This window comes from Suncus etruscus, chromosome 4 (assembly GCF_024139225.1).
Source record: "Suncus etruscus isolate mSunEtr1 chromosome 4, mSunEtr1.pri.cur, whole genome shotgun sequence".
Lineage (NCBI taxonomy): Eukaryota > Metazoa > Chordata > Mammalia > Eulipotyphla > Soricidae > Suncus > Suncus etruscus.
This window is the reverse complement of record NC_064851.1, coordinates 100,148,204-100,160,916: the sequence shown is the minus strand read 5'-3', so window position 1 is coordinate 100,160,916 and position 12,713 is coordinate 100,148,204. Positions and strand designations below refer to the sequence as shown.

General features: G+C 35.3%; 1 protein-coding gene across 1 annotated transcript in view; it reads right to left on the bottom strand.

Annotated features, from left to right (window-relative positions):
- Positions 1-12,713, bottom strand: part of LAMA2 (laminin subunit alpha 2) — a 660,685-nt gene that overhangs the window by 412,515 nt on the left and 235,457 nt on the right. Inside the window, exon 5 of the mRNA XM_049771159.1 lies at positions 1,642-1,821. Within this exon, the coding sequence (XP_049627116.1) occupies positions 1,642-1,821 (180 nt within the window). The remainder of the gene's footprint in view (positions 1-1,641; positions 1,822-12,713) is intronic.

Sequence of the window (12,713 nt, the reverse complement as noted above, 5' to 3'; positions counted from 1 at the left end):
ATACTGGGGGGTGAGGGAGCATGTGGTTCCTACAATCGATAGAAGTGGTGACATGAGCATGGAAAGCATGTATTTATTTATGTCCTACTTCTCTAGATCCAAAATATGCTTTTTCAGTATTGTAACCAAAATATTTCAAAACCCCCAAAGTTCCATTGTAAGTGCCCAAGCTCAGCAAAATGGTTATCTAAAGTGAAAAAAACTAATTTAGACCCCAAAAGATTAGGAGTTAGATATTATAAACTCCATTTTATAAAAGAAAGTTACATTTTAGAAATTTTTCAATGTTTGATTAAAACAAACACAGATTAGCAGACAATTCCTAAAATTAGAAATAACAATTGCCAAAAGGCACATAAAAATGCTCTACATAATTAATCATCATGGAGATTAAAATAAAAATAACAATGATATATCATTTCACTCCATAGATACTGGTACATACCAAAAATAAAAAGACCACCCTCAGATGCAAGGAGAAAAAGGACTCTCACTGCTGATGGAGTGTAGATTGATTCAGCCTTTTTGAAAATAATATGAACATTCCTCAAAAAAATTAGTAATTGAGCTCCTGAATGACTCAGCAATACAGTTTCTGGGAATAATCTCTAGGAACTCACAATACAATGCAGAACACAAATCTGCACTCTTATGTTCATTGCAGCAGTATTAAGAGCCAGAATCTGAAGTTATCAATTATGTTAGAACAGATGAATAGATAGGGAAATGGTATAGATCTATCTACACAATGGAATACTATGCAGCTGTTACTAAAATTAAGTCATAATTTTTTTATATATGAACAGACATGAAGACTATTATGTTGAGTGAAATGAGTCGGAGGAAGAGGGATATACATAGGATGATTGCACTAATTTGTGGGATATAAAAAGTAGCACAGTAATAATATCCAATATCCTTAGTAAGAATATTGCTGTTAGAGCAGAGGACTACAATTGGGGCGGAAGATACCACTATCACAGTGACCGTGGGAAATGGTCATTGTAGAAAAGAACAGGATACTGAAAGGAGATAAAGTCATATTATCACTTTACAGTAATAATATTGCAAAACAGTGTCTAAAAGAAAAAAAAGATTGTGTATGTGTGTAGAAGAGAAAGAGAGAGAATGCATCCATCCAATAGAGATAGAAAGGGGGAAGAACAAGGGAGAACTGGGGACTAGAATAGATGAGTATTGGACATTTTTTGACTACAAATCTATTATGAACAACTTTTTAATTATATCTCTTAATGATTCAATAAAACTATTTTAATAATGCTTGATTAAAATGCATCTACTATGTGACAAATTTTGAATTTAAAGAATAATCTTTTTACTATACATGTGAAAGATTGAAATATATATTTTAAAGGATTTATTAGACTACTCAAGAATATGAACCTGCCGGAGAGATAGCATAGAGGCGTTTGCCTTGCAAGCAGCCAATCCAGGACCTAAGGTGGTTGGTTCAAAACCCAGCATCTATATGGTGGTCCCCCGTGCCTGCCAGGAGCTATTTCTGAGCAGATAGCCAGGAGTAACCCGTGAGCGATGCCGGGTGTGGCCCAACCCCCGCCCCCAAATGAACCTAATGTTCACAGTATTCGATATGATCTAATATGATTCATCGTAACTTACCCTCCGTGTGACAATGGGGTCAATTTCTTTCGGGTCTTTGTGAGCAAGCATCATCAAATCAGCATTCAAGGTGCGGATCCTCTGAAATCTCAAGCGAATGTAACGAGCAGAAGTAAATTCTAGCAGTTCAGGAGAAGGGTCATCAGCACTTGGTCTCCCATTAATCAAAGAGATGTGAATCTATAGAATGTAAAAATAATGTAATGATTAATTTACAAAAATTAAGTATATAATATTTGACATTTTAAATAGAAGAAAATTCCCTTACTTGAAATTAGTTATGTGAATTCTAGTTCATATTTATTCACTGGGATGAAATAAAGTAATTCAGGACTTTTAATGAATATGTACAGGCATATTTGCTTATATTTGCTTATATTTCAGTTGTTCTTCATACACTGAAATGACCATTTCTAAGGTATGACCTCTAGTTCTTATTTCTAAATTTTACTATATGCTCCTTAAACACTTTTCCAAAATATATTGTATTCTAAAATTACTTAAAATTTTGATAAAATGTAGGAAGTCAAAATATGTTGCTTGAAAAAGTTACAAATATATTTTTAAAATACAAAAGAAACTTAAAATAATTTGAAATTTAAAATTATAATATGCATATTACCTCAAAATATAAAATACAAAACAGGCATAAAACATGGAAGATTAGACAATTCTAAAACCATATTCAGAAACCTAACAAGGTGTTTTTATTGTCAGTCATGAGAAATTTAAAGAATAAGAATATTAAATTTCAATAAGAATATGTCTTGTTTTATGAAAAAAATCACCTATTATAATATTACACTATATTAAAAACTAAATTTATTGGTGCTATGTGGTGTACCCCAAGACCCACCCATATCTGGGAGGAGTTTTGGGAACCGGATAATAGGTGTAACTACCTGCAAGACCTCCCATTTCTGGGAGGGGTCTGGAAAAGGATAGATAAACCTCTGAGCCAGGGGATTCGGCCCTTTTGCCTTTTTGCCGTTTCTCTCTTGGCCCGGCTTGGCTTCCTGGCTTTTGGATCTTTGGGCCGCATGAAGCCCAAAGGGAAGATGGCTAACAGGAGATAAGATGCAGGGCTAGCAAAATATAGCTGAATGCTTAAAAGGTTGACATAGGCCACACACCTGTGGTGGCTAGGGCATAAATAAAGATGATTCTTCCTGAAGCCTGCGTGTGAGTGAGTCTTGATTACGCCGATCACCTGGGCCTGGAACCCGCCAGCTGGATGGGGAATGAAGCCACGTGGCTGGGGCCTAAGCACAAAGGCCTCCGTCCACCGCCATCCAGCACCATCGTTAATTATTTCATGCTACAAATGGCGCTCCGAACTTTGACCTGAATCCTGGACCCAACAAAACAGCGAAAATGGTAATATTTCTGCTCTTTTGTTTCATTTTGGCTCTTTTCGGGTGCACTGAGCCCAAAACACTGGGCCACGTGGAGCCATGTTCAAATATGGCCGTTACCCCTTCTAGGGTAAAAAGGGCAATTAAAAGAGAAGAGGTGGAAGCTTGCATCACCTCCAGCCCAGGCCCAGGCCCAGAACTAAAACTTTGTTACAAAAACCAAAAACCTGGGCCTCTTCAAAAACTTATTAAAAGTCTAAATTGGAAACGAAGGAGAAAAAAGACTGTATTTAAAGTGGACTGATTTTCTGAAAATTACCTTTGGCTTGAATTTGGATTTCGACTTTGGAAATTTCGAACTGAACTTTTAGTTTAAATCACTTGGAACTCTGAACTTCCAAAGTGCTCCCAGAGGGGAAAAAAGGCAGCGATGAAGCCCCTGCAGCAAAAAGCTCCAAGCGGCAAGCTCCAAGCAGCTCGGCTCGGCTGGGATCTCGGCTGGAATCGGCTTGGCTGGGCTCAGTTTGGCCCGAAAAAGCGAAAAACCTGGAATCCTCGCTCCAGATCACAAACCGGCAGCGGAGCCTGAAACTACGGAAGAAAGCCACGTGGTAAGATCAGCGTGGGACAAAACATCTGAACTTTAAAAGTTTACAGAAGCCACGTGGTGAGATCAGCGTGGAACAAACCAGCATCTAAAATCTAAAAATTTACAAAAGCCACATGGTGAAATCAACATGGTGAGATCAGCGTGGGACAAATTAATCATTTAAACTGTGATTTTAGGTGTAGAAACTAAGCAAATAGTCATATATTTCACTCATAGTTGGTAATGGGATAAGTTTTAGCTAGTTAGTGGTTAAAAAATAAAAATAAAGGAAGGTAAAACAGCTTAGCCCAACTAAAACATCTAATTTCTAACCACCTGCATCTTTGTCTTAAGTCATTTTCTTTATAATTTAAATGTGTTTTGTTGTCTTTCAGAGTTAATATTTTCAATTGCAAAATGTTTTACTGTGTATTTTAATGTACTTAGCCTGTTTTTAAAATGTATGTTATGCATGTATGCTGAAGTACTTGTGTATAGAAAAAATATAGGAACAGTGAAGTTCCCCCAATATAGTTTAAAAATATAGGAACATGAAAGTTCCGAAATAGTGCTTGGTAAAAAAGCATTAATAGAATTTTAGGTTACAGGTGTAAAGTATATTTTGCAAATGATATGTTTTTGAAAAGGGCTGGTATATTAATTTTCACTTTATTACGTTGGCGCATGAAAATATTTAAAAAAGGGGGAAATGTGGTGTACCCCAAGACCCACCCATATCTGGGAGGAGTTTTGGGAACCGGATAATAGGTGTAACTACCTGCAAGACCTCCCATTTCTGGGAGGGGTCTGGAAAAGGATAGATAAACCTCTGAGCCAGGGGATTCGGCCCTTTTGCCTTTTTGCCGTTTCTCTCTTGGCCCGGCTTGGCTTCCTGGCTTTTGGATCTTTGGGCCGCATGAAGCCCAAAGGGAAGATGGCTAACAGGAGATAAGATGCAGGGCTAGCAAAATATAGCTGAATGCTTAAAAGGTTGACATAGGCCACACACCTGTGGTGGCTAGGGCATAAATAAAGATGATTCTTCCTGAAGCCTGCGTGTGAGTGAGTCTTGATTACGCCGATCACCTGGGCCTGGAACCCGCCAGCTGGATGGGGAATGAAGCCACGTGGCTGGGGCCTAAGCACAAAGGCCTCCGTCCACCGCCATCCAGCACCATCGTTAATTATTTCATGCTACAGTGCTATTTTTAGGAAAACAAGTTATCACAATTGATACTAGAAAAAGTAAAATTTGTTTTGTTTTTTTTTTTTTTGGTTTTTCGGGCCACACCCGTTAGATGCTCAGGGGTTAGTCCTGGCTACGCGCTCAGAAATTGCCCCTGGCTTGGGGGTACCATATGGGACGCCGGGGGATCGAACCGTGGTTCTTTCCTTGGCTAGTGCTTGTAAGGCAGACACCTTACCTCTAGCGCCACCTCGCCAGCCCCTTTTTTTTTTGTTTTTTGTTTTTTGTTTTTTTTTTGAAAAAGTAAAATTTGAATCATACTATTTCTCTTGAAAAATATGAAGAAATTTTGTCCAATTGTTCACTATCATAAAATTTAAAAAAGACTTATTATTTGGGATGTTATATTATTAAAAATTACATCCTATCATAGATGAATGAATACATAATACATAAGGAACTCATAAATAAACAAGAACAGTGATCTATAATGCAACACAAAATATTAAAAAGAAAAAGGTTATTACTCAATGAAAGATAATTAGCTGACAATTTTTTTATAATATCATGAACCTCACTGAAAATAAAACTGTTGTTTAAAAAATAATGATAAACATTTCTAACTTTTCTAGTTGCCAAATCATATTGACTGGTAATATTGGTAATAATTTCTAAGGAGGTAGTCTGTATTAGATACTTACAGAAGTTAGACTGAAAAAGGACAAAAAACTTATGAAAGTGACTTTAGATATAGCTAGCAAAATTTAAAATGCATAGAATTTTGATCTAAAAATGCACTTCTGGGAAATTACCCTAGAGATATCATGTATATGTAATAGCAAAAAATCTGGAAACAACCTAACATTCATCAATGTGAGTCTGATTAAAGTATTCATCTTTGTCTTTAACTGTTTCATTAAAAAATAAAAAATTAAATATATTTGAGAAAGATATAGTTACTTACTTTCTCATATTTTGTAACTATATTAGTACTCAACAATTAATTAAGCAAATCATTAAAAGAAACTGACATTGAGCAGTCTTTGAACTGAACACACATAGGCTTGTGTGCCCAAAACTAGGGGGATACAGAGGCAGGAATATAGAAAGAAAGAAGTTCTGGGCAAGACTGGAGCTCTTCAGGAACATAACAGTCTCTGTATTCATAGGATGCTGTTACTTAAGTCCTCCCTTTGGAATTTCATCTACATCTGAAGATGATATATCATGTGGGTTAATTATGTTTTTTAACAGAATAGGCAATGATATGTGTTTTCATTCTTAACATTCTGCATTTAGATAACCCCTGAGAGCATTTTAAAAACTGACTGTTAATAAACCACTAGACTCCCTAGAGAAATGAATGCAGCAAATTCTGAGAACAGAAACGAATCAATGTCAAAAAAATAGACACAATACGATAAAATTTTAACTTTGTCCTACTAAATAATAATTTCATATAAATAAATAATTTTATATAACTTAGTTGAGTATAAGAGAATGTAAGAGTTCCTAAAATAATGAATCAAAAAAGACCCTTAGTCTAATGAAGACTTTTTCAACTGGGTGCTGAGAGCCCCTAAGTGGACCTTGAGATTACATAAACAAGGGATCCATAATAGGAGACAAGGAGAAAATCAGTAAGACTGGGAATGAATTACAAGAAGGAAACAAGATTTGAAGAGGGTTAGAGTCAGAAAAAACTTGAAAAACACGTTAATGTAAACATTTCCAAGAAAGTAAAGCATTTCTTTTGTACTAAAGTGCTGGTATTTTGTGGGTGAGCCAGAAATAGGGTTTACAATGAAATTATCTTAATTACATTAAAATGGTGTCAAGTAAAGGTTAAGAAAGGCTAATAAAAATTAGCTTCCGATGGAGATACATTTTGGTATCCAAAAATTTGACAGAGACCATGGCTTCATGCATAAAATTTTGTTTCGTCATGCTCTCACTATGACTGCCATTAAACTGCTAAGAAGAAAAAGAAGAAAGATCATTAAATGCCCAAGATTAAAGTTTCAGAATATTATCAATATTTTCTTGGTGTCAATATTCTGATAATTTATCTATTTTGCTATATATGGAATCGGGAAGCTCCTCACTTAAACAGATAGTTTTATCTTTTTAAATAGCATAGATGCTCTCCTTTAGGATCATAAAACAAGCATATGATAGCTACATATAGGATTCAGCAAAAGAACATGTCATCAAAAGTTTTGGTATTTTCATCAAAATACTCTGCCAAGAGATCTTGCGAGTATATTAGTCCCAAGCTGCTTCCAGGATATAAACCAGACAGCTGCTTGTCTATGTTGTGTGCAGTTTCCTTCATCTTCATCTCATCTAATTCTTTCTTATTCCCCATTTTCCATCAAAATAAATCAAAATATCTGAGGATCCAGGGTTCAGATCCCTGATGGGGTGCCAGATGAAGATAAATCTTCAAACCCCAATCCACAGGGGATTGGATAGGTGGGTCTGGAAACAAAGACAACTCAGGAAATAATCTACATGAAGCTGGGGAAATAAAAAACATGTCTAGGAACTTCAAACCACAAGCAAACAGCAGAAATCTGAGACAGTCTTTATTGGGAAGAGTAGTACTATCCTCATGGATAGAGTACAGGTTGGGGTAGAAAGCCTGTCCAGAGGTTCTTCCCACCCAGTTGGGACAAACACATGTAAAGAAGACATCCCTGAGTAGGGTGAATATTGGTTACTCCAACAACTCCTGTTTGTGTTTTCACTAAATGTAGAAATATAAGATAAGCTAGAACTCTAGCACCTGCTGCACCAAGTAATATCCACTAGAGAATTGAGCTTACTTCCTGCTCTCTGTGAAGTGACAACTGGAGGGTTTCTATCTTCAGAAAGACGAAAAGCCTGGCATAGTCTTGCTGTGAGGGTGTGGGAAATCTGTGGCATTCTAGTGTTTCCTGAACTGATTTCTATTGCAGGCATGTTGCTGGGTGTATGTTCATGCTGTCATTAGAAATCATTTCAGGTGAAAATATCAACCTTATTTACAACCTCAGTTTTGGGTTTTTCTATTCATTTTCTTCTCTTTAAAATTAATCTAACAGAGGATATGGTGGAGAATCATATGCAGAATATATTTATGACCAAAGGTCTAAATAATTATTTATATCCTTTCAAAGAATTGTTTTTAATGGTACAAGCATATTATAAAGGTCATGATTCCTTTGCAGATAGATAAAAGCCTCTGTGATTTAGAGGCATTTTTTTATTTTACACTGACACTATTTAAAAAGGCTTATGCCACAAATACTTAGACTTGTAATATGACTATTTCATATCATTATGTGTTTTATTTCTGCTACTACATCTACTTTAGGTTGTTGGGTGAGTTTTATTTTCAATATTATCAACAATGATATAATTGTTGAGTGAAAAAAGTCTATGAGAATGAAGCCTATTACTATTAATACATATCAGAAAATTTAAAAAGATTAATGAAAATGGTTGGAGTTGAATGCTTTAAAATTTCAGATAAGAGCTGGAGTGATACACTGAAAAAGGTACTTTTCTACTACATCTCACCTGGGTTTGATCCCTGGTACTACAGATGGTCATCCAAGCTACCTAGAAGTGATTTCCTAAGCACAGAACAGAGTTAGCCCTGAACAGCACTAAGAGTACCCTTGCCCACCAAAAAAGGGAAAAATAAAATATCATTTAATATACCAGTCTATTGTAGCAAAACTTGAAACTTTGTAGAAAGAGCAATATAACTCAGAGATGATAGATGATACTATTATTAGATGCAATCTGAATAGTTTAAATTTATGGAAATCTCTTAAATGTGTTTCTAATAAGTTTTTTCAGAGAGGGAGAATAATATTAAAATTACTAAAATAAACAGCCTAATAAATTTAACTGTCTTTTATGAATATTTGGAGAAATTGAGTGAATCATGATACCTATGACAACAGTGGGCCCATAAAGAATATAGGTATCAAGGCTATGTTGGTCAGATACAAGACAAGACCCTGTACTCTTTATTTAGCCCTGCCATTATGTTGTTAGCAGAGGAGAAAGGGGTCATGGAGTCAGTAGAACCTTTGACATCTATGTTCTTGCTCTCTCCAGAGTTCTTCATTATTTTAAACATTAGAATAGTTCTTAGTAAGGTCATCAGTATCATTCCTATAATACTAACTAAAGTGACCAAATTGCATTTTTCACATCTAATTAGCAAGACACTAAAAAAAAAAAAAGGGGATCACTCCTTTGCATCCAGGACTACATTCTATCTTCATTTTCTTCTTATTTTCTAACTTCCTATTTGCAATCTCCCTCATACAACTATTTCAACTCCTTACCTCTAATATTGAATCAATAGTTATTCAGCCTTTGATTCTTTCTTGTATTCTGCCCCCAATTACTCATTGATTGCATACAAAGCCCACTGGTTTAAATACCATCTTAAATTATGTTTTCCGCAATACTTTCTCTAGTTCTGGCATATCTTCTGTAGGTTAGAATGTTTAATGCAACTGCACCGTTGATATGTTTGCTTGACCATGTTATAGGTATTTCATCCTAAATCCATGCTACTCATATCCACTGAGTTCCCTTTAGCACTAAATAATTCTAATTTCTCTTCTGCTTATGGCCAACAACTTAGAGGCAAACAAAAAAGGCTTTTATTTCTTTCCACATACAACTTTCTCATATATCTTGTTGATTTCAAAATCTATCTCCACCAAACACTTTTTGCCAACTCTTACCAAAGTATCTATGTACAGCATTCACCATACTTCTTCTAGACCCAACAAATAGATTCATTTAGTCCTTTCTTCTACTACTCATTTCTCCCTGAGGTCTGTTTTTAAATCAATAAGGTATTTCTTTTACAATATACAACTTTTCAGATCATTTTTCTCTTAGAGTCTCCACTGCTTTTCTATTTAATTACCAATAAACTCACAATTTTATTTTCTTAGAAAAAAGCAACTGTGACATCCTATATTATTCCAATAGCAGAAAACAATGAGTTTTCAAGGTTCTTTTTGATATAATAATCTCATTCACCTCATTCAGCCAAGTCTTGACCAAGACTGCTTTCTTTTTTTTTTTTGTTTTTGGGCCACACCCGGCATGCTCAGGGGTTACTCCTGGCTGTCTGCTCAGAAATAGCTCCTGGCAGGCACGGGGGACCACATGGGACACCGGGATTCGAACCAACCACCTTTGGTCCTGGATTGGCTGCTTGCAAGGCAAACACCGCTGTGCTATCTCTCCGGGCCCCAAGACTGCTTTCTTGATTAAGACATACAAAATAAATTTTTTACCTTAGGGCTTCTGCTCTTGGGGTTCACTCTCCTAAATTGCTATCACAATGTTACTTTAGACTTAACATTGAAAAGTTCATCCTGCAACTTGCTGTCTATACTGGCTTCATTTTCTCCATAGTAATTTTTTTAACATACCACAGATATGGTTCACTTATTTTCCTTATTGATTATTTCTGTCCATGTACAAGACTGGGTTGGAAACTGTCTTTAAGCCAATGGGTCACTGGACATTTATAAAACCATTTGCAGGCATTAGAATACAGACAGGAAGGCAATGAGCAAACAATAAAAAACATATGTGTCTGCCTCATTGCATAACAGGGCCAGATTACATTATTCCGTAGAGAATTAAGTCCCCCTGCTAGAATTTAAGTCTCAAAACATGAGGATTTTTTATTGTTTTGTTCACTGATATAATCTGCAGTTTATATAAGATTATTAAAAATATAATGCCAAATACAGGTTTTTATCAACTAAATTTATGTAATCCCTAAGTATTTATTAAATTCAACTAGCTTTCTACTTAAAATAAAATTTCAATACATAATTATTCATACTTTTTATATACAATAAAGCTCCAAGTCTGCTATTTCCACCAAATAAAATTAAATTCAGTAATCTTTTTATAATTTTCTACTCAAGCATTTCAGTTAAGTTGATTTAGAGCAAATTAGAAAAGTAACAGCTTTGGACCATAATTTTCTTACTTCTAGAGTGATTACATTTGTTAATATTAAACATTAGTTACTTGATTTTTTATTACATTAAAGTTTCATTGTGAGTGGTTTTTTATTTGAGAACACAAAAGTATTTGTGAAATCATATTATATTATATTTCTGCCTGGTATTTAAACATTGTATTGACTATAATATTGACATCCTTGATTTAATTTTGTTGACCAGAGAAAAGTCAATCTCTCTCATTGTTTAGTTTCTTCTTTTGGAAAATCATGTTCTGCCTATTAAATTTATCTTTATCAATACTTTTCACTTTTGTCACATAAATGAACTACCATTTTAAAATAAACTTCCTTTATATATCAAAAAATTTACTATAGTGTTCAAAAACTTTTAAAATCAACATAGTATCTTAATGTCTTTAAAACTGGACATGTAAGTTTAAGAAATTAATCCAAAAGATATTAACTAATTAAAAAATGTTGACAGTGTGTAATTGATAAAAACAGCTAATAAGGGGCCAGAGTGGTGGCACATAGCCATAAGGCATCTGCCTTGCATGCTAAGCCTAGGACAGACCTCGGTTCGATCCCCGGGGTCTCATATGGTCCCCCAAGCCAAGAGCGATTTCTGAGCACATAGCCAGGAGTAACCCCTGAGCATCACTGGTGTGGCCGAAAAACAAGAAATGTAAGCATTTTTAAATAGAGATTTCTATAGAAAGTATGTTATGGCCATACTGAGAAAATGTGAAATTGTAGAATCAACATTTTGCATTTCCTTATTTCCTCATTATACCAGGCACACTTTAGCTAGTTTTTCATTTTTATTTATTCCATATTTTCTTTACTCCAACTAATTGGCATTGTATTATTAATTCAAATAATATGCATATCCAGAAAATAAAGTATTCTCAAAGACATATACACATGTTTAAACATGGATTTTGTTCGTTTGTTTTAGTTTTGGGGTCACACTTCGTGATGTTCAGGATTTATTCCATGTAAGAATTGGGGAGTCATATGTGATGCTGGGATTCGACTTTGGTTTGCTGCAATAATATATCTCCAGTCCTCTTAAACAGATATTGTTATTTTCTTTTATTAATGTCTTTATATAAACACCTTGATTAAAAATATGATTGTAGTTGGGTTTCAGTCATGTAAAGAACACCAGATTTTGTTATTTTATTTAACACTGTGGTTACAAAGTTGTTCATCATCGAGTTTCAGTTATACAATGTATGCACCCTTCACCAGTGCCCATTTCCCATCACTAATTTCCCAAACTAACTGCTGTCTCCTATCTCTAAGGCCACCATTTCGCTTTTTTCTCCTTCATTTTCTCTCTCTTTCTCTCACACTACCCCTTCCTCTTTCTCATTTTGCAGTAGGGATTTTTTTTCTTCAAAAGTATATTTAATGCAGGGAATTTTCCTGGCAGAAAGATGTACCAGCTTCTGCTACTAAGTTCTAACAGAAAAAGATGGCCAACAACTCTTCCCAGGTAGTCTGGTCATATTGAAAACTATGGTCTTCTCTGGAGAGATAGCACAGCATTAGGGCATGCAGTAAACCTAGGACAGACCCGGATTCAATACCTGGCATCCATATTATCCTCTGAGCCTGCCAGGAGCAATTTCTGAGAGCAGAGTCAAGAGTAACTCCTGAGTGCCACAGGGTGTGGCCCAAAAACTGATCAAACAATCAATCAATAAATCAACAGCTAAAGAATAAAAGAAGACTATTGCCTTCTCAGAATGGGTAGAGTCATATTCCTCTTTCTTCTACAGGCACATTAGTTCACAGCCACACCCAACACCCTCCAACAGAAATGACCCAGCTCCCAGATTGAATTCAAATAATAAAAGCAGTTGAAACTATTTAACTGGGACTAGACTGTGACTGGAAACTGAGGTATTCTTGAAGTGCAGTTAAGCGAAG